Source organism: Denticeps clupeoides, chromosome 7 (assembly GCF_900700375.1).
Source record: "Denticeps clupeoides chromosome 7, fDenClu1.1, whole genome shotgun sequence".
NCBI classification, from domain to species: Eukaryota; Metazoa; Chordata; class Actinopteri; order Clupeiformes; family Denticipitidae; genus Denticeps; species Denticeps clupeoides.
This window is the reverse complement of record NC_041713.1, coordinates 22,365,973-22,388,449: the sequence shown is the minus strand read 5'-3', so window position 1 is coordinate 22,388,449 and position 22,477 is coordinate 22,365,973. Positions and strand designations below refer to the sequence as shown.

Sequence of the window (22,477 nt, the reverse complement as noted above, 5' to 3'; positions counted from 1 at the left end):
GCTCAGTCTTCTTCCCTAATGATTAAGGATGAACTACCATTCTCAGCCTCAAACACGACGACTGGGTGGTGATCAAGATAGACAAGGTGGAACAAACCGAGAGCCTGACCAGATATTGCTGACCCCATCCATGGCCGTGAGGGTAGAAAGCATCAAGAAAGGAAGCACAACCGACTTTCAACCTCACCACAAGGCCATGAGCAGCCATGGGTATGGTGTTAGTCGCCTGGATAAGAGTGGGTGCCTGAATGGTCTGGACTGACAATAGTCACAGCAAGTAAGATGTAAGCAGCCATCCAGATGATGGACGACGATCTACAGGCTCTGCAAGCAGCATTTATTCACCCTAGCAAAATTTTTTTGTATTTTATTTAGTTTGATATTCCAAACTCACACATTACCTGACCAGCATGAAACAGCACATTAAGGATGAAGTCTGCACTAGAGCTGTAAATCTTAGACCAAGCCCAGTCAGGTTCAGGCTTAATTTTGATCATTTTAGTCCGGTCGGGTCGAGACTGCACGGTAAATGAGTGGTCAGCAAACACATCCGTTCTGAAGTACCTATCTTTTCCATATGATTTGCTGCTACAAGCAATTTATTTTGATGATTGGGAAAGCATTTTGCATGTTGTAAATTTATTCAAATGAATATACATTTTTTTAACAAAATGTTAATTTGACTTGTTAATTTGACTAAGCCACCGTTGTCATGTGATTTTAATTATCGCAAGAGATGCGAAAATGGATACTGGGGAGCTGAAATGAAAACAAGCATCTGCCAGTTAGATTTTCTTTTCCCTCTTAATGTAGAAATCCAGGCATTAAAAAAACTATACTTGTTGGGTTGGATTCTTTCATGCTCTGGATTTTTAGGCCCAATAATTTGGCAGTGGTAGCCTAGAAGATAAGGAAGCGGCCCTGTAATCGGAGGGTTGCGGGTTCGAATCCCAGTGGCCCCGTAATCAAAAGTTTGCCGGTTCAAATCCCGGTCCGCCAAAGTGCCACTGAGCAAAGCACCGTCCCCACACACTGCTCCCTGGGCGCCTGTCATGGCTGCCCACTGCTCACTAAGGGTGATGGGTTAAAAGCAGAGGACAAATTTCGTTGTGTGCAAAGAAACCATGTGCTGTGCTGCATTGTATCTCAATGACAATCACTATACTTTTAATTCCACTTCCTACTGAGCTCCCTACTTAGACTGTGGGGCTCTTGACTTCTGACTCTGAACTGACTGCCTAATATAGGTATACTGTACTAATAATGTTTCCGCCTTGTTTGCGTCAGGGACTTGTTCTGCATCTGTCAGTGGGACAGCACATCCAGGTGGCCTCAAGAAAAAATGAGGACAGGAAAATAGACATGACCCAGTTGTCAGAACCAACAAAACATGATGCACACTCACAAAACAAGCTCTCGACAATTGTTCCAATGGTATTGAAATTATAGATGTATTTTACCATGTCAAAATGCCTATCTCATGTTTTTGTGTAATGCAGAAAGATAAAAGGGGTGAGATGGGAGCGGTTTAAAATGTTGAATGATCTTGGACTAAACAGACTTGAATGGTCAAAGACAAGTCAGTCATGAACTCTCGCCAGCAGGACAAGAGAAAGAATGGCACATTCTAGCTGCAGAAGCTAGATAAGAAATGTGTGTGTGTGCAAGCGTTGGAATGAACACACACACACTCATGAACAGGATTAGAACTCGTGTTGCCAAACATTTCTGACAATCAAAAGGGCCTTTAAAATTATTTTAATAATAAAGAATAGGGTAACTATACAGTTTTACAAAAGCATTTCGTTTCAGTCTGTTGGAGTAACTAAATAAGTGTAATAACACGATTACAAATCACAAAAGTCCACACTGGGGGTCTCCCTGTGTCTATGTAGGTTCAGCAATCTGTCTTCGAAGGAGGGAGGGAGATCTTCACAGCCTCTGCCAGGCTAGGTTCCTCCTCATCAAGCATGGCTATTAAACGGTCCACCTGCACAAAAGCACATTTAGGAATTAATACACAAAGAGTCTTTTTTCATGCAAGAATGAATGAATGAATGCATGAATAATAGAAAAAAAATCATACCGCTTTGCTGAAATGTGGATGCAAGTATTTTACTGCAGACATAAAATTCTTTTCAGTCATATGATTGCCCTTTATCAACCCAGAAAGGTCATCCTGTAACGCCACACACACAAACATCATATGGTTGCCCTTTGTTAACTTGGTGAGATCAGCACAATTTAAACTTAAATGTATTTTGCAAATAAGAGTTATTTCTACTAAAATCTGAGATCAAGGGGTACCTAATTAATCTACAAAAGAACATAATATTGTCATTGAACTAGTGTCTGAAAAAGCCAACAGATTTGCTTGTTCGTTGAAAGCTACGTCTTGCAGATGCACTGGGACACAATCAGTTGGCGGTGACTATATTTTTTAAATATAGTCACCGCCATTAAATTAAGACCAGCCTCACCGTTGGCAGGTCCATGATTATGCCAGCCAGCAGTGCTACTGTGAAATCCACCACCGCCTTTAACTGCATGTCCTCCTCATCTGTCCCTTTCTCAGTCTCGTGGAGTTGGCACTCACTGTGATAATGGAGGAGGCGTGAAAGACTAGCCACAAAGTCCAAACCTGCCAAACGAGTCAGAGAAATGTAGCAAACACGATTTGTGCCAACACCTATAATCTGTGCTGTATGTGGTCAGAGAGTCTTACTGATTTGTACGTGGTGGGGAGCTTGGTTTGCATGCAAGGCAGACAGCACAGCCAGTGCTGGGCAGAGATGATCCTTCTGCTCCAGCAAAATTAGAGGGGGGTCATCAGGCTGGCACCAATGCTCACAAAACAGCTCGCACACAAAAGACCAAAGAGATTTAGCTGGGCCATCCAAGCGCACTGCACACACACACACACACACACACACAAAAAAAAATTAGTTCAGAGACATACAAGCATAGTTCATTAAGAAACATTTTCAAACATTTTCCAAGTTGAGTGAATTAAAGCACGCACGCACGCGCACACACACACACACACACACACACACACACACACACACACACACACACACACACACACACACACACACACACACACACACACACACACACACACACACACACACACACACACACACACACACACACACACCCAGTGCCTGCAGACCCTCTTCCACTGTGGTGAGAAGCTGGATGATGTGCAGGTAGATCTTCAAACCTTCAGGGCACTCGTTTCTGCAGACAAGCACCAATAATACATCTCATTACAGTTTTGCCCTCGTCACAAACCAGATCACAGAAAATATAAATATATAAGTAATATATAAATATGTTTTTTTTACTTTCAGTAGTCTCTCGGGACTGAGTGGACATTATTAAAGATGCTGGAGAATAGGTCTACAGGATTTAAACAGATCTAGGTGGGTCATTCTAACAGTTATTACAAAATAAATTCAAATTCACGAATCCATGGTCACGGTAGACTTGTTGTGGAACACCTTAGTTTGGAACTGACAAAGAACTTTTTTCACAACAGGTAGTTTGAATATTGATTTGGTTAGTGAATAATTGCCATCTATAAATATAAGGGACCATGCACAGACACACAGAGGGGATTACAGCTCAACTTGACTGACCTAATCTGCTTGGCCGCCTCAACCACAGAAGAGGTCAAGTCAGGACTGTTATGGTCACTGCGGCGACACTGAGCAGACGTCCAGTCCTTCATCAACTCATCATCCTCATCAAAGACCTTGTACACCAGTTCTCCGACCTTCAGCAGCAGCTCCACTAAGAGACAGATTTACGGAAGCTCTTATTGGAATTAATTTTTTTCTAACTCACAGAAGGCATCCACAAATAAATGCTGTAATTCACAAATATAGCAGAACTTGATTAGTGTGTGTGTGTGTGTGTGTGTGTGTGTGTGTATATATATATATATATATATATATATATATATATATTTTTTTTTTTTTTTTTTTTTTTTTTTTTTTTAATTCAACTCAATGAGAAAATGAAAAGAAAGCATTGTAAGGATTAGAATATTCTAAAATGTTCATAATCTGGATGGCCCGAAGTACATTTAGTACAAATAATACATTTAAAGTGAACCACAGCTTTATATCAGCCTTCCACAATACACATGAACCAAAATCACAAATGTGACATAATCCACAAATAAACACTAAATGAGTCACATTTGAGCAGAGCGTATTTCACATGCATAAAATGCTATATATTTTTGTGGCAATGAAAGTTAGATAGAGATGGTACCATTTGTGGAACTTGACATGATAAAGCAGAGGTAAGAACAGACGGAGGGCTGCTGCTGTATCCTCTCCAGCCACAGACCAGCAACTTCAGGCTGAGAGACAAAGGTGAGCAGGAGCCTGCAGACACATGAAATCCCATGAGCATATACAAGAAACATGACGACCTGCCTAATACTGACTAGTATACCACAATCCTGAGTAACAGACTCCACTAGACCTATGACGGTATTTCTGTGATAATTTGCACCAAGTCAACAACATAATCATCATTTATTTCTTGTTTAGCCCAAACACACATACAGGCCCTTACAGCTGATGATCATCTTAATTCCTGGTACCATTAAGAAACCAGAGTCTTGTGAGTGTAATTTGCGTACCCAGTAGAGGTCTACTAGCAGGTAGTCAAGAGATTTGTATTTGAACATAAAATTGTCTTATTGCTGTTAGGATTCTACCAGTAGCATTTTGAACTTGCTGAAGTTTATTGAGAGATGATGCAGGGAATCCACATCCACTTTTCACACAGTTAACTGCAGATGAACACACACACAGACACCTGAGGGGAAGCGGGACGTGCAGGGAAAATTCTGGAGAGGTTAAAGGTCGGCCAGACCAAAGTGGTGGCAGAGAGCCGGAGATGAGACTGAGAATAGGTACTCAGATGTCTCTGACGGCCACAATTAATTGAGCAGTACCTAACTGTGGACTGTTCATGGAAGAAAACTACTTATGCCTACAGTCACTGGGCTCACACATTTAAACTCAGAAGGAGTTTGCATGCACAGTTGCTCTAAACACAGAGGGGTTAAAGGGCAACCGAGACCATTTAGAATCTAGGAGGTATGATGAAACCAGGATAAGCTCAAGTAGGGTGTGAACAATTAGCGATGGCTGGGCGGGGCAGTGCCTAACTGTCAACTGGGGTTCGCAAAAGAGCACAAATACATGAAAGATTAATTTGATACGCATAAGTACTAAATAGACGCATGTGATATTTATGAAGGACCATTATACAATACACTTAAACCATTGAAATGTATTATGAATTGTTAAATTTTATCGTCAGAGGCGAGTGTGTTACCCACTAGGCTACTACCACCCTATTTACCATTACCGCCTTTAGAAATGTCTCTGCCCTTGTCAGTGCCTTACTAAATCTAGGGGGAATAGAACTCTTAGACGAGCATATTACATGTTTTGATGTAATATGTAGAGGAATATGGGTAACACACACACACACACACACACACACACACACACACACACACACACACACACACACACACACACACACACACACACAGATGACGTGGCGCCTGGAGAGCCACCTTATCACTGACTTGCTTAGATCTTGGTTGTGATCATAAAGTTAAGACAAGTGTTTGCCGCATTTTAGGTCAAATTAGATTTACAACAGGACTGCATGCACATGTAATCTGAAGCATTAAAAAGGCTAAACAAACACACACATATGCCTCCCATATGGGCTCAGCTGTATTGATGACGCATTAACATACAAAACTGCAAAAGAATGAAGCCTCATAGCGTGTTCGGGGCGGATCCGTTGATTGGTTTACTTGTGCATTGCAATAAAGTTTAGCGTGCCAGGGAGCTGTTTTTTTCTTTCTTTTTTTATGATCTATTATGGGTTCCAACTTCTGAATGCAGTTGGGAAATCAGCAAGTGAATTTTCTCCCCACATATTCCCATACAGCAGGAGACAGCAGATCTTTAGTAATATTTCTGCTCAAATCAATGAGAAAATGAGAAGAAACAGTCCTCTAAATGAAAAAACACCACATATTTATGTGGATAATTGGGGGACCCTAGATTTCATTTAGGGTTAGGTATGTAGTGTAAGGTCCAGGCTGCAGTGACCTGAGTGGGGATTATACCATTTGTGGAATTTGACAGGATAAAGCAGAGGTAAGGAGGTAATAAACAAGATGAGTAATTAATAAAGCAGATCAAACAAAATCAACATTAAGTACATGCATTTTCACCACTTATTTGTATTCATTATTTTTTTCACATTTACCTCTGAAGTAACTGCACTTCCTGATTAAAAAAAAATATTTTAAGATGTGAGTTAAGAGTAAAGATGCAACAATTTCCCATTTTCGATGCCTCCATAAATGGCGTGGTTTATTTCTGTTACTTCTGTAACCAATATGAGGCAGACACTGTAAAACTGTGAAGAGGCACTCGGTTCTAACCTGCACGTCGCCAGAAGAGTAGCGGGGTCTGTATCCCCTAAGAGAAGCAATGCCACAGCACTACAGATGGGAGAGAGAAACCATAAAGAAACCATTAATAATGCAATATATCTATATAGGAGAAAATCTATGTAAAAATCCAACTTGACATTACACGCTAGTCAATGGTGACCTAGCAGTTAAGAAAACGGACCCGTAATCGGAAGGTTTCCGAATCCCGATGTTGTATTGTGTCACCATGGGCTGTGCTTCACAATGACAATCACTTCACTTATATGACACAGCCAATGTCAGATTACAAATATAAATTAAATTTAATAAATTAAAGTGAACTAATTGTATTTTCATTGACACAGGATTTACAGAAAGACCTTGATACATTTTCAATGATACTCATTGATGGGTGTGGGTTTAAAAATCAGCGTGTATGAGAGCAGTCAAAACATCATTAAAGATTGTTCTGTGTGACACATAATTACACACTTTCTTGTCTTATATATGTAAATATCATATTTATATATCAACACGACCCTTATTGTTACAGCTCAGCACTGCGAAGGACGTGGGCTTGGCTGAAAAGTATAATGTGAAAGTGAAGTGATTGTGAGACACTGCAGCACAGAACACGGTGATGCAACGAAATGTTTCCTCTGCTTTTAACCATCACCCTCGGGATTTGAACCTTCTGATTACGGGTGCCCCATATGTATAGGTTTTATTTTTTTGTTCATAGCTGAGTCACTTGGCCAGACTTGGCCACTTTTGGTCAGACTTCTCTGTACCTGGGTCCCATTGGATCATGCCAGTTCTGAGCTGATAGCACTGCTGGTAAATGACTGTGATTCATTTTATATGTGAAATTGATGATCATGAGCACCTGCTTTGTATAATCTATTGATCATACACCTAAATGTAATCTGACAAAATCCCTGACATTGGATCGTGTACCTACATGAAATGATACTGTTAAGAGTAATCAATCGGCTTACAAACCTGTAATTAAATTAAATGTACTATTCATACCTAATTGTGCCTGATTTGGTGTGCCATTGTTTTACCTGGAGAGTTTTTTTAAGAATTGTACAAAAAATTGGACATTAACCTGATCGGTTTTAACCCATGAAAGTAACCAGGTTGGGTGACACTGTAGAAAGAAACAAACTCGCTACAAACCCCAAATCAGCATCTTCACTCAGAGCCACACAGTTATCGTGGAAACAGGCCATATTACCCAGAATTCCTACGCATATCTCCTGCAACAGAAAAACAGACATACGTTTTGGAGCTGTGAGACCACTGCAACATCCCATCAATAAAACTCCCAGGGGGTAAGCGGGTGAACGTTTCTAAACCTGGAATGGACATACAAAGACGTAATGCTGAAACACGTCAGTGCAAATTATGATAATAAACAGAAATAGAGCTGCATGACCTTGCTTTCTGACTGAAGGAGACTAGGCCTGATATTGGCTTGTATTCATTCTTTCTTCTACTTTATGCAGAGCTCCAGCCTGAGATCTCCCCCTTCAGCTTTATGAAAAAGCACCAGTTTCTTCTGACAGCCGTTTCCATTATTGAGGCTTCTTCTGTCTGGGCTCTAGTGTGTGACCAAATTTGTCGTGCATACGGGGAAAAAAAATGTCTCCAAACTCCCTGTGGTTCAAGCAACCATATTAGAACCATATTAGGAGCATATCATGTTCTAACCAATCGGAGATTGTGAGGGGCGGCGCAAGCCTCTGAATGCCCGTTGTCCAGATATTCCTGTACGTCTGAAAGTGCGCGTGCTGCAGTCCAACAGAGGTGAGTAGCCTGGACCAGTCAGATAGACAGAGTGGGTGAAGCCACGGAATAGAGCTTTAATCAGGCCTGAAAAGTTAGACCTGAGCTCAATAAGTACAGCTTTTTAAAAGCCTGAACTTGACATTATCGTGGTGGCGGATGCCGGCCAACATGCTCCACACGCATGTATAATTTTATTTTTTTTTTAATCATTTTTCATGGTCAAAGTTTTTTTTTTTTTTTACATACCAGACTTTGCTTTCATTCCCAGTGCAACCAGAACATAATCGGCATCAGCTAGCCTCCGTTTCACCAGCATCCATACCGAAACGAATTTCGAAATTCAAATTAAACAATTTAGAATGTGTTTTTCTTTCAATTGCAACTTTATTTATTCCACTTACCAAACAGCAACTCTAATTGCTGAGGCACAAAACCTTCAGCATCTGCCCTGTGCTTTTCCATGTACTGTCTGAGTGAGCTTACAGTCACTTACATCATTGGACTTCCATACTTAAAGAGATTAATTGAGCGGCACTATGAAGACATAATAACATGCCGAATGGTGGATATTATGTGCATGGTGAAATGTTTTATTTATCTTGTTTGGAACTTATTATGTATTTTAAGTTTAAATTCTATTACTGTTTAAAATGCTAGTCCTATTCTGCAGGGAAATACTATAGCAAGAATTGTAGTAAACAAAAAATAATATCTATGTGATACACATTTGAGGCAATACCATGCAGCCTAATCAGAATCTGTGGTTAATTGTTCATATTAGAGGTACTGAGAATTAATATATTTGGCATTAGGAGGAACTTACAGTGAGACGGGAGCATTGTGACTTTGCAATCACCCCTAGCAGGATATCTTGGGCTCTGAACTCCAACAGAAACTGAGATACACCCTGCACAGTGCAAAAAAAAATTTTAGAACACAAAACATATTCTAGAGAAATAGTAAAATTAAATAACAGCAACATTAAAAAGATGAGGGATAATATATATATAAAGAAGTGTTGATTGAATGTAAATGTATTATCTGGGACTGGTTACATTTACATTTACATTTACGCCCTTATCCAGAGCGACTTTAGTCGTTACAGGGACAGTCCCCCCCTGGAGCAACTTAGTGTTAAGTGTCTTGCTCAGGGACACAATGGTAGTAAGCGGGATTTGAACCTGGGTCTTCTGGTTCATAGGCGAGTGTGTTATCCACTAGGTGCTACCACCCCGTGGTTGCTCATGGATTAAGCCTAGTCTAGGACTACATGATTCATAAACTTTTCTAGTCTCATTTCCAGCGCCGAGGTGCCACTGAGCTAAAGCACCGTCCCCACTCACTGCTCCCTGGTCATGGCTGCCCACTGCTCACTCAGGGTGATGGTTAAAAGCAGGGGACACATTTCACTTCACTTTCACTCAGTAAGAGAATCTGCAGCCAGGTTTGCTACCTTGTCCATGGCCATGTCCCAGACTTTACACAGCTCCTCCTCCAGCTCCTCACTCAGCTCCGTTGAGTCTTTCACGCCAGAAGAGTTCTGCTCCGTCACAGTCTGAAGGGGTCAAACAAGCTTTATACAGATTTGGGCCAAGAGATTTAAGGACATGTTTTCTTCCATTTCCTTTGGACACATAGCAGATTTCTAGAATTTGTTATATTTTCTTACAAGGCTGAAGCTGCCATTATATTCACATCTTTAGGTTCAGGTTTTAAAAATCCCGTTACATTAAAATGCCAGTAGAGGCTACGGACCCCTGTAGGCATGCACTGCTTCTCTCAAGATTGCTGCATTCTACTCTGAATATTAAGAAATACAAGAAATCTCATGCATTCTGATTACATGCAAAATGTCCATACGACTTATTTATACGTTTTGAAATAGATGATCTGGGACGTGAGCAATTATGCAGGATAACGAGCGTCGGAGCATTAACAATAATTTCACTGTTGGTCGGGATGCATGAGAATCAAATATTAAGGAGTGAAATATGTCGTTATGTAGTTTACATGTCGCCTCGTTCTTTTCTATTCCTGTGCACCGCGGCGGGATTTCACCTGAATAAGGCGGCTCAGCGTGCCGAACAGCCACCGTCGGCTGTACACACTACTCCCGACGCGGTCCGCTCCGTCCGCCTCCGCCTCCGCCTCGTCCCGGTCGGGCGGCGGTGAGGGGTTTCGGCGCGTCTCTGGCGAACCGGGTCCCTCTACGGAACGCTGCATGTCGCATCGCCGCTCAGCTCAGGTGCGGATGGAGAGTCTGTACAAGAAGGATGTGTGAAAAGTAGCTTCCCTGAACATCACATCTTTTTAGCACCAAAGCTAGTTCAAATTACCAAGTTTGTGCGGCGACCGTATTTGTGAAGGACCCTCGGCTGTCTGAAAGACTGCCTGTTTTAAAACCACAGGAGCGTATTACTGCGACAGCGGACCTATATGTAATATTATGTAATGTAATAATTGAAATTATTGTTTTAATTGAATATAACGGTTGCACTTATGAACAGAGGAGGAAGGGACTTCTTCATTTTCCTTGGAACCCCGCTGATCCAATACGTCAGCGCTGCCGCCATATTGCGAGTGGCTAGGAGATGTTTCTGTAGTTGTCAACATGATAATATAATTGCCAAACACAACCAAATGAAAGGAGTGTACAATGGTGAGCACGGCCCCAAGCAGACTTAAAAATACTTCTGAAATATTGTGAGAGGCAGGTCCATCCTGTAAACCGAAACAAGCAGACACAGAACCTGAGATTTTTCAACAAATCGTTACATTACATTGCAAATGTAATTTCTTACAAGTTACCCTATTTAGATTTAAGAAAAAAAATGTAATAGGAGTGTAACTATTCAATATGACAGTAATGTAACTTGTTACATTTTATTACTTCTGTAATTATTAATGATTATTCTCAAATGTTAACCATTTTCAAATTTTGTAACCTGGCAGGGTTTACCTTACAGAAGTACTGAACACTGACATTGACTATCATCAAACGCCTTTCAATACATGAATTAATATCATTATATTTGATCCATTTAATAAAGATAATATAATAAGTCATCACAAGGTCAATTTTACTGTAAGATCATACAGATATAAGTTGTTTGTGTGACAAGGTCCCAAACAGGGTGGTAGTAGCCTAGTGGGTAACACACTCGCCTATAAACCAGAAGACCCAGGTTCAAATCCCGCTTACTACCATTGTGTCCCTGAGCAAGACACTTAACCCTGAGTTGCTCCAGGGGGGGACTGTCCCTGTAACTACTGATTGTAAGTCGCTCTGGATAAGGGCGTCTGGTAAATGCTGTAAATGTAAATGAAACAGGCTCAATATCAGGACCAACTACTTTTCACATTAACTAACAAAATCCAGGCCCTGGGCACTGATTGGCTGACACAAATACCACTGATTCCCACTAGAGCGCTATTATCGTTCACTTTCACTTATTAAACATAAAAAAGTGAAGTGATTGTCATTTTGATACACAGCACACGGTGCACACAGTGAAATTTGTCCTCTGCATTTAACCCATCACCCTTGGTGAGCAGTGGGCAGCCATGACAGGCGCCCGGGGAGCATAGTGTGTGGGGACGGCGCTTTGCTCCAGCATGTAAAATTGATTGTGAGTTTTGCTTCCTAGGTGGACAGTTTGATTTCACAAGAATGTGATTGACTTGGAGTTAGATTGTGTTGTTTAATTGTTCCCTTTATTGATTTTTTTGAGCAGTGTATAATTTTGGTAACCCCTGTGCAGATACAGTTCCGCGCCCTCCCTGTGATCTCTGGTGCACCCCCAGGGTTCAGGATAAGTGAGCAGCTTTTTGCTTGCTTTGCTCACCCCTCACGGGGGAGAGCCCTGTCCAAGCAGACGTTGTCCCACTGGCTAATGCAGGTTTTTTTTCTATGGCTTCTGTGGGTCGTGGGCGTCACCTTGTGGCAGTATTGCAAAATAACCTTAAATAAAGTAGGTGCTGCAGATTCTGTTACAAAAACACATCTGTACAGAAAGAGCCCAGGCGGAGCTCCAAAACTTACATTTTATTTTTTTATTTTACAAATTGATTTAATTTGGGAATTAAAGACTGCCTCCCTCCATGCACCTTATGGTCACAAAAGCTATTACAGCATCATGTCTCTAAACTGCTGTTATTGATGATAGACAGGTACTCATGGTGTTTAACCCATTTATGTTTGTCCTTCTGAAATTAAAATAAAATTCTCTCTGGAGAAAATGACCCAATATATAATATCCAATATATAATATATATGAATAAAGTGTGGGGTATACATTTTAGTGTCTTTCTATTTAAAGAAATCTTCACTACATCTCTGCTCCTATGCTAATACTGGAGTGAAAATGTTGACTAAAATGAAAGACTGCGTGTGCTGCCAAGAAATAAAAAGAAGCGCACGCACCACACCATTAAACCATTAAACTTCTGCAAGCAGAAATTTCTCTTCATAGTCAAGTTCTCTTCAAAAAGTGGCAAGACACTTATCCCTGAATGTCTCCGGGGGGACTGTCCCTGTAACTGCTGATTGGAAGTCACTCGAGATAAGTGCCATACTTTGTATCCTAATGTACTTGTAAATTGACCCTGCTGAAGTCAACTTTTCTGACATGGTTGTTTGAAATATTAGAAAGTATTCACTGTATTAACAATTACTATTATTAACATGTTGCCAACCGAAACATGTGAATCACTCCAATTTTGAATATCGCAAATCTTGCATGTTTAAAACGACAGTCAGAGGGCCATGATGTCTTGTTGTGTGGAGTGTGCCTGGGCTGTCCCGTTTCGCCCTGCAGCCCACAGCAATGTTCGCTGGGTGTATTGGTGACAAAGTTGGTGATAAATATGAAAAATAAGTTCTTTTGCCACATTTTTTTTACTTGAGTAGCTAAACGCACTGCAGTGCGCTCCTTTAGCTGCCATGTCAGCTGCAAAGTGCAGGAATACCTTTGCATTAATGTACGTTGTAAATTGCTGAGGTTTTTTGTTATCTTAGCGCCATATTTCCGGTAAAGTGTGGTAGTCTCCCGATGTGGTCTAAGTTTTGATTCCTGACTAATCAATGTGAGTTCTGAAGGCTGAAATGGTCCAAGTGTGGAAACACTTTAGGAGAGCAGCTGCTAAAATGCCATTACAAATCAGCAAACTGCTATTTGAAGTTGGTGGTCCTTCTGGAGTCCCGTGAAGGTGTAGGATCTTCCAGAGGCTTGCAGTTATGCATAAAACGTCTATTCAGCCCCCACTAGTCAATGCTCGCAAGCAGAAACGTCTACAGTGGGCCCAGAAATACATGAAGACTCATTTTCAAAAAGGCTTGTTCACTGATGTGTTCTGTGCAATCCTGGATGGTCCATGTCCCAACAAGTCTGCAACATCATCAAGAAGGGGGAGGAGTCATGTTTTGGGCCAGAGAGAGCTGATGAAGAGAGCTACCCAGCTCCTTTAAGGTCCCTAAAGGTGTGAAAATATCCTCTGAGAAGTATGTGGAGTTTCTGACTGACCACTTTCTTCCATGGTTGAAAAAGTATAACTGTGCTTTCCAGAACAAAATCATCTTCATGAATAACATTGCACCATGTCACGCTGCAAGGACTGTTATGGGGATAAAAGAAGAGAAACTCGTGGTTTAGCAAAAGCTCTGTGTGGTTGGGAGGCAGTTCACATCCAAACAGCAGCGCTGAGAGGCAATTCTGACATTCGGCAAAGAAATTCAAGCAGAAACTCTCAATGGTTCAATAGATGCAAGCATTGTGAAGCTGCTATCAATGTTTGTGACCTATGTTAAAATGTAACTTGACCTGTTAAAACGCTTTTGATTTCAGTAAATGGGCTCCTGGTGCTGCAAATTCAACAAATGATCATTTTCAGTTCTTTACAGCAGATGCCTAAGCTCAATGACATTTACTTTTGAATGACCTCATGTCTCCATCTTGGTTTATCTATCTGACAATCTTCCTCACATCAGGTTAAACAGTGTGAAGGCAATGCTACCACATAATAAGGAAGTGTATGTACATATTAACTTGAAAATTATAAGTAAAAAAACTTAACTTCAATTCTCTCTCACCTTATTTAGCAATACCAAATGTTGGCAATCATAACTAATGTATGAATTAAAAGGTTTACTCTGATTTAGTTGGAAAAAGGGTGTTTTTATGAAGTGTATGTAAGGTTCTCACATGTGCATGAAACACATGACTGAATCAAATCAGTTTTAGTTGTTTACAGCATTACATTACAGTGTCAGTACGCCAGTGTGACTGCTTAAGTCTTAAGTCTGTACCTATAGGAAAAGAAAGGATTGCTCAAAAAACATACAGAAATTCTACAGCAGTATGTTCCTCCCAGTGAGTTTTCTTTCCAGCCCCCCCCCATGTGACAAGGTACATTCTTGCCATGAATTAATTGGTTAATTAATGATTGTCTGAGGGGGATGAAGGAGGGTTGGAGTGAAAGCTTACCTTTAAGTCTATTTTAATTAATAAAAAGGATTCACAGGATTTATACTTTAACACAAGCTGCATGTGATAAATGTTAACAGGTGTGTGTGTGTGTGTGTGTCTTGTTCGTACTGTGTCAGCTGTGGAAAAGCCTCAGTGGTCTCATTAGCATTCAGGCCTTGCCCAGACTGCATCAAGAAACTCCCGAGCCCCTCCTCCTCCTCCTCCTCCACCTCCTCCTCCTCCCTCTCCCACTCACTCCTTTTCTCCTGCTCTGCATCACTTTCTCTCCTCACACAAGAAACCTGGTTCCCTAGCACCTGCTGCATAAGGTAAAGGAGCATTTTTCTGTTTGTTTGTCACATTGCTGGTAGCATTACTCAAGATCTGAAGTATAACAGGTGTCCCCCTACTACTGGAAAACCATTTCCCCAGGGAATCCCTGTATTCTAAATGTGTAGTAGTGTGTATGCTGTTGGATTGTAATACTTTTTAAATATTTTGCAAAAAGCCAATTTGTGCCAAAAACTTAAATTCAAAGAATTTGTGACAGGTATTGATAAGTGGGCTAATGAATGTACTCTTATTGAATATCAGCAAACATCATTATTCAATTGACCATGTATCATGTAGTGCTTATGTTGCCAAAGGAGCAACTACATTGCTCCTAACACCCTTCAGAAGCCATAATTTCTCATGCATGAATACATTCATATTTGTGTTCTACTGCTCACTGTGCTCTTTGCCACCTTTTCAGTTCCTGTGACTTACAGTACTAGTTTGCAGTGCTAAAATATATATTTTCACAGTGATAAAATGTATATACACAGTCAATATACACTGATTGTTATGCCTTTCAGAGATCTGGATGTTGGGTTATGGATTTATCCTCCCAAACGCTGGTGTATCTGTTACAAACTATTAGAAAGTATGCTTTTTTTATTTTACACATACAGTGAAAGTGCACACAACGACACCACTGCCAGTTCGAATCCTGATCTACCGAGGTGCCACTGACCACCTGTCATGGCTGCCAACTGCTCACCAAGGGTGATGGGTTAAAAACTGAGGACACATTGTTGTGTCACCGTGTGCTGTGCTGTGTATCACAACTTCACTTTCAACGAAATGTGTCCTCTGCTTTTAACCATCACCCTTGGTGAGCAGTGGGCAGCCATTACAGCCGCCCGGGGAGCAGTTTGTGGGGACGGTACCTTGCTCAGTGGCACCTTGGTGGTTTGGGATTACGGGTCCGCTTCCTTACCTGCCCCAGTATACAGTAAAAAGGACAAATGACTTTCATGGCCATGTAATTTATTTCAAGGTCTTAGCAGGTCTGGATCAAAAGGCCTTTCCAATGTGTACCGATGTGTACACATGTGTACAATGTGTACATTCATAGTACATCAGTTTGCATAAAATGCTCAGCACTGACAGCTGAGCAAACCATGAAGAAGCCTACCTGCTCTCAATAGCACACAAAATATACAATATATATGTCCAAAATGAAAATCAAATCAGAATGGGATGCCTGCCAGGGCTCTGGTCCACAGTCTCACACACTTTTCAATTACATTTAAAAAGATTAATGGTGCTAATCTCACCAGGGTCCTCCTGCTCCACTTTCAATTATTAAATAAAAAGAGAAATGGTGAGCAGACCTAAAGCAGACATGAGGGTCAGTAGATGTGTGTGACATGGGAATGCATCATAACTCTGCCTAATTTACTGTAGATGGCGATAGTTTTAAAGATAACACCAGGACAATGGAGTTGTCTGAATATTCTGAGATGTAAAAATACTGTACATACTGTACATCTGACCATTTTGTAGCATGTGTCACAAATGCTGGATCTGCAGAATTTAAAGGAGAAGTCAACACCTCAATCCTTCTTCTTGAAACAGGGTGACATGGTGCATGATCCTGCCAAAAGGGGGCACTGCCATCAGGAAATACTGTTTCCATGAAGGGGTGGATATGGTCAGCAACAATGTTTAGAGCGTAGATGTCAAACTCAGGCCCACAGGCCAAATATAATACCAAATATCGACTAGGGCTGGCCTGCCGGTACACGCTATTACTACAAATCCCAGAATGCCCTGTTGGTGCGTTGGAGCATCAATGCTGACCCACAAGCAACCTCTCCTCTGTTTATATTCAAGCAACCTCATGCTGCCAGTTGCACTGAGCTCCCTCTCCAAAAATTGTCAAGCAAAATGTAGAAAAGAGGTTTTGGGAGGGAAAAGACAGGTTTCACGACAGACTATGTTCACAAATTCCATATCACAAAGTGATAAAGGATTGTAAGGATTGTTTTATTGTGGCTGCGGAGATTGCCCTTTAATAATGCAGAGTTTGTCAAAAAGTGCCCAGATAAAAGGCAAGTATTTTAAATCCTGAGAGTGCAGTGATTGTGAAACACTGCAGCACAGCACATGGTGACACAACGAAATGTGTCCTCTGCTTTTTACCATCACCCTTGGTGAACAGTGGGCAGCCATGACAGGCGCCCGGGGAGCAGTGTGTGGGGACGGTGCTTTGCTCAGTGGCACCTTGGCAACCTTCGGATTACACTGCCCCAACAAGAATCCAAAGGTCAATTTACAACAAACGTGACACAAGATCGACAAGTGATGTCAGCTGTGGCCGAAGCACTTTCAGGTTGGCGAGTCCGGGAGTCCCTACTGGCCACACGCCGTGTGAGCTGGCAACACTCTTAAGGTGTCTGTTGAAGAAACACAGCACTGATATTTTGCTACTCGGGCTAACTGGGTATAAAAGTTGATGCTCTGCAGATTACTGGGACATCGTCACTCTCCGAACAAAAAAGCAGCATCAAAACAACATGACGTCAGTCTTATCAGGGTTGCCAAGTTCTGCTCCAACAGCGGCAACACAACTCCTAGCCCAGTCTCCCACCGTCCGGCCGCCTTTAGCTGGGTTGCCAGGTACACAGCCAGTTTCCTCATGGGTGGTAGTAGCCTAGTGAAGACCAGAAGACAATGGAGTCACAGGTTCAAACCCAACTTACTACCACAGTATCCCTGAGCGAGACACTTAACCCTGAGTGTCTCCAGGGGGACTGTCCCTGTAACTACTGATTGTAATACGCTCTGGATAAGAGCTATATACTGTAAATGTCCTCACCTCATCACCTGGCCCTATCTTTCACAGTCCCGTCTGTCCCAAAAGGGTTGGTCAAGCCCAAGCAGCAGCACAATGACCCATGGCCTAGTCTCCAATCGTCCCGTTGGTCTCAAATGGGTTGCCAGGGTCACAGCTCAACTTCAGTCCCAACCTCTCTATACCTGACCCTGCCTTTGTCTGTTCTTCTGGTTCCAGTGCTGGTTTATCCCTTTCTCTCACTCTCTGCCTCTCTTGTTATCTGTCTCTCTGCCCTTCCCATTCCTGTCTCTTTACATTAAATGAGGTCCCTTATTCTCCAGTACAAGCTTGGCCCAATACACCAGCCAACAGCCCAGAAAATGTGAACAGCTGGTTTGCATGGTGCCGCTGGCCCACCCTGCCATGTCTGCTCTAATTACCTTTACATGTGTATTCCCTTTCACTAATAAGTAATCTTAGGTGAAAAATCGGCTCAAAAATAACACAGCGTATGCTCAGCTTTAAGGATTGACCATTTATTGGGGGTCAATATTTTATTTGTATCAGCATTTTAGTTCAGCAATGACAGATATCAGTAAAGTAAATAGGTCCACTATTGCAGCTCCTCTGCTGTACCCTTGCACTTGAACATCAGCATCATTTAATATCCTGCCCACAAAAATCTCTGATTAGATTCAGTCACATGAGTAACAGCAAATCAATGGTCAAGCCCTTCTGTTACACATACACAGTGTTGGGAAGGTTACTTTTTAAATGTATTCCATTACAGATTACAGAATACATGCCCCAAAATGTAGTTTGTAACATATTCCGTTAAGTTACTCAATGTGAGTAAGGTATTTTGAATACTTTGGATTACTTAACATATTGTCATGCTTTTTACAACTACATGAATGTAGCAATCACAGATAATAAAAAAAAAGGCCTGTTTTTCCTTAACCATTTATTTATTTATAAAGCTGAAAAGTGGAAGCATTAGACAAACATAAAATATGCCATTGAAAAGTATTTACTGTTATGGTCACCAACATACTGATTACAGCATTTTCAATGACCCTCTTCCTGATTAGGACAAAAAAAGGTAATAAAAACTTACTTCCAGATGTTTCTTTAGGTTGGATGTGGAGTCTTTTGACGCTGAGAGCAGCTTGGTTGCTGGCAAACAGAGTTTGCATTGCATTGTCAGATTTCGCCCATCCCTTTCTTCTTTAAATGTGAAGTGGTGTCGGAATTTCCAAGTAAGAAATGCATTCCGTTAGGTAGCACAACTATATAGGCAGCATTTTCAACAGAACACCTGTGTTACGCGTGGTCCGTGCAGCGTGGAATTACCAAAATTAGAGAGGGGATAGCCTAACATATGAAACAGGAAAAACTCGCCATGTAATCCATTTATTTAAAGTAACTGTATTCTGATTATCACTCATTTAAATGGTAACTAACGAAATACGGTTACTTATATTTTGTATTGTAAATACATAACGCCGTTACATGTATTCTGTTACTCCACAACACTGCACATACACACATATAGTGTGAAGCCCCAATGAGGATTTCCAACATTAAAACTCTACATTTGGTTGGGTGTCTTCCGTCCCTCTCCGCGGTCCCAGCATACCGGCACCTGCTCTGCTGCTGGCCAATCTTGTCCAACATAGTCCGGCATATAATAAAAGGTACCGTAGAGGGTCGGTAGGGTAAATTGAGACCATATGTGTCCATATGAATCAATTTGTGTATTTTTTATAAATTATAAATAATTCCACTTGTTTGGCAACTCGTCCGCAGAGCAGGTCTGATCGTTATCAGTCTAGGGACCCTAGATTTTAATGCAGATATTCAACATACTCATAAGAAATGCCTTTTGGGAAAAAAAAAAAGATAAAGTGAAGTGATTGTCATTTGTGATACACAGCACACAGTGGCACCTTGGCGGATCGGGATTCAAACCAGCAACTTTCTGATTACGGGGTCGCTTCCTTAACTGCTAGGCCACCACTGCCCCCAAAAAATATGGAACGCTTCACAAATTTGCGTCTCATTCTTGTGACGGGCCATGCTAATCTTCTCTGTATCTTTCCAATTTTAGTATAGTTGATGCCGAAGCAAGCACATTGTCTGTTTAAATTATTAAATCATCAATTAATTAGATTTGTCATTTGTATTAGAAACTTTATTTTTAATGCCTTATTTTGCTGCAATTATGCAATTATGATTATGGTAAGAATCCGTATAATGTTTATGCATCTTTTTATGTTTTATATAGTATACTATATAGTGTATACTATACACTATATAGTATAGTGAATATTTTGCCATTTATTTAAAATTGATTTTTGTTTTTAATAGAAGTTTGAAAAATTTAAATATATTGGTCATCGGTCCCCATTTAGTAGTAATAATTGATATTGGCCAATGTTTAACCAATATCTGTCCATCTCTAGTTTCCACACAGGCCAGACCTTGCCTGAGGATACCCTTAGTTTATGTTAATAGGCTGACATTGTGTTTGTATAATATATAAAAAAAATGTCGTGCAATTAAGTTAAAATGTTTGGGTTTTTTTGTTATTGTGATATATAGCCCAGCACATGGTGACACACAATGAAATGTGTCCTCTGCTTTTAACCATCACCCTTAGTGAGCAGTGGGCAGCCATGAAAGGCGCCTGGGGAGCAGTGTGAGTGGGTATACCTCAGTCGGATTTGAACCCGCAACCTTACCCAGGACTGGCCAACTGTGCCTCATCCCTGGCATGACAGAACTGGTCACCTGCCAACAAAATAAAACAACAACATTTACACCAAAAATATGCTTAAGCAATAATACATCAGAGGGAGAGCAGTATTATGAGACGCGAGTGACTTTTCATTGCTAATATCTGGGGGAAAAGCGAAAGCTGCAGTCAATTGTGACAATACCACAATTTAAGTGTCAATATTTGTTTAGTGTGACAATATGAACTAATCCAACAATACTCTTTTGGAACATACCCATGTGTTAAGCCTATGAAACATGTCATCATTCTTGCTACGTCTGGTGCTGTTGCATTTAAAAAAAAATCTTGATTTGCAGAGACAATCCTCTCTGCTTGACCTGATTGATATCAGAGGGAGGTTTTTCCGCATCTGCTGAGGGTTTAATGATGACTCAAGCGGGAGGGGGCTGCTTAGTGATTAATGTAGCTGGTGGAGCCATTGGTCAAGTAAGAAGGGATTTAGGAATCTGGGGCTATACAGATACAGACATACACATATTCACACATACACAATTTCTCTTTTACGTACACTCACTCGTTTTCCATCTACGGACATATTTAATCTCTTCATAATAATACATTCCTTATGTACACCCCAATATATGTGACATACAGACATATTCACTGCAGATTGAAAAAGGCCTAAATTTAAATATAAAATTAATGCCATTTAGAGCTTGCACACACAGAGCTGCTTCAATACTGTGTTTTCATTGGTTATGTAAATGCATCACAGCGAGCAGAGGAAAAAAATTATGCCAATGAAAACACAGTATTGAAACACAGCGGCTCTGAAACCAAAATGGAGCAGAGGTTGATTAAAGGTGTGATTATAAGTTGATTTATATTGAATTCATTTAATCGCATTATCTTACACTGCAAGGAAGGAAGTCTACTGGAGAAAAATGTTGGATGCTTCAGACCTGCCAGGTGTGTTTTGACAGTGGACGGGTTCTGGTTTACTGGGACAGAGGTAAGGAAGGGCAGAAGACCCAACCACATTATTCAATGCTCTAAAATGTTAAATATTTGATTTAGTGGTTCCTGTTGATCTATTATAATTATATTAATGCAAGCATTGAAAAGAGTATGTAATGTTGTAGTACTGCAATGAGGTAAACACTGCTAGGTTACAAAATAGCTTACAGTTAAAAATATTCATTCATAATTTACAAAAGCAATCAAATGTAATTAGTTATGTTACTCTCATCAAGTAATTTAAATACTTTTTGAGCATCTTGGGAAATTGTAACTGTTGGATTATGTGCTCTAATCTGACATTGTTTTGGGCAGAGCCCTTTATCTGTATTGTGGCTGTAAATTAACAGTATTAAATTTGTGTTATGCATTGTGCTTGAGTTTGTTAGTATGGGTTAGTTTTTTTTGTCCCTTTGGCATTGTAAGGGGGTTCCCTGTATAAAGGTGGAATTCTTTTAAATGGAAAGGATATTTCAAGGTATGGACATTTTGCGTATTTATTTTGGTGCACGTGGGAGAACGTGGGACAACTGAGGCGGTTCCCTGACAGTAAAAGCGGTGTGACAGATAAAACTGTGTGATCCTTCCACAATGTGTCTAACAACGCTGAAAACACGACAGTCACATTTCCGAAGTAATCTTCCCAGCACTGTCTATAATCCAGCAACTCCTAAAATGGTGCATTCAGCTCATAGATGGATGGCTGATTGCAATGTAAATTTCCAGCCAAAAAAAGTACTTATCAAAAAGGCAATAGCATTTCTCTAGCAGCATGAGGCGGTCTTTAAATTTTGTTATTTATGGGGTTGGTGGTCTGCCATCTGTCTCAGTAATTAAAAATTACCACTGAGACAGTGCAAGCAACGCAG

At 40.8% G+C, this 22,477-nt stretch overlaps 2 protein-coding genes and 1 non-coding gene across 5 annotated transcripts in view; 1 reads left to right on the top strand and 2 right to left on the bottom strand.

The window, feature by feature from the left end:
- Window positions 1–1,742: 1,742 nt before the first annotated feature.
- Window positions 1,743–10,662, bottom strand: saal1 (serum amyloid A-like 1). 3 transcript variants are annotated; one of them, XM_028986694.1, is made up of 13 exons: window positions 10,621–10,662; window positions 10,343–10,544; window positions 9,738–9,839; window positions 9,108–9,191; window positions 7,673–7,752; window positions 6,500–6,559; window positions 4,285–4,400; window positions 3,645–3,798; window positions 3,161–3,243; window positions 2,726–2,905; window positions 2,481–2,641; window positions 2,087–2,179; window positions 1,743–1,990 (listed from the first exon to the last, which is right to left on the bottom strand). In XM_028986694.1, exons 2-13 carry the CDS (start codon window positions 10,505–10,507, stop codon window positions 1,898–1,900), a joined length of 1,371 nt encoding a protein of 456 aa, XP_028842527.1. In that variant the 5' UTR covers window positions 10,508–10,544; window positions 10,621–10,662; the 3' UTR covers window positions 1,743–1,897. The 3 variants fall into 3 exon arrangements, 2 of the variants coding, with proteins under 2 accessions (XP_028842527.1, XP_028842528.1); XM_028986695.1 differs by lacking the exon at window positions 10,621–10,662 and having other exon boundaries at window positions 10,343–10,614; XR_003750331.1 differs by lacking the exon at window positions 1,743–1,990 and having other exon boundaries at window positions 2,088–2,179; window positions 2,481–2,595.
- Window positions 10,663–15,003: 4,341 nt separating this feature from the next.
- LOC114794763 (synaptic vesicle glycoprotein 2B-like) overlaps window positions 15,004–22,477 on the top strand; it is a 31,154-nt gene continuing 23,680 nt past the window's right edge. The window contains exon 1 of the mRNA XM_028987534.1: window positions 15,004–15,077. The gene's annotated coding sequence lies outside the window, so the exon portion shown is untranslated. The remainder of the gene's footprint in view (window positions 15,078–22,477) is intronic.
- LOC114795021 (U6 spliceosomal RNA) lies at window positions 19,880–19,981 on the bottom strand. The gene has a single exon (XR_003750428.1). It is a non-coding gene; the product is annotated as a U6 spliceosomal RNA (small nuclear RNA).

What these genes read in the sequence shown, in the direction of transcription:
- saal1 (XM_028986694.1), bottom strand. Translation starts at nt 10,507, where the DNA reads ATGCAGCGTTCCGTAGAGGGACCCGGTTCGCCAGAGACGCGCCGAAAC. An exon ending in CACAATGCTCCCGTCTCACT is followed by an intron (nt 7,753 to 9,107) that starts GTAAGTTCCTCC and finishes TTTCTGTTGCAG; the next exon opens with GAGATATGCGTAGGAATTCT. An exon ending in AGAGGGTCTGCAGGCACTGG is followed by an intron (nt 2,906 to 3,160) that starts GTGTGTGTGTGT and finishes GTGTGTGTGCAG; the next exon opens with TGCGCTTGGATGGCCCAGCT.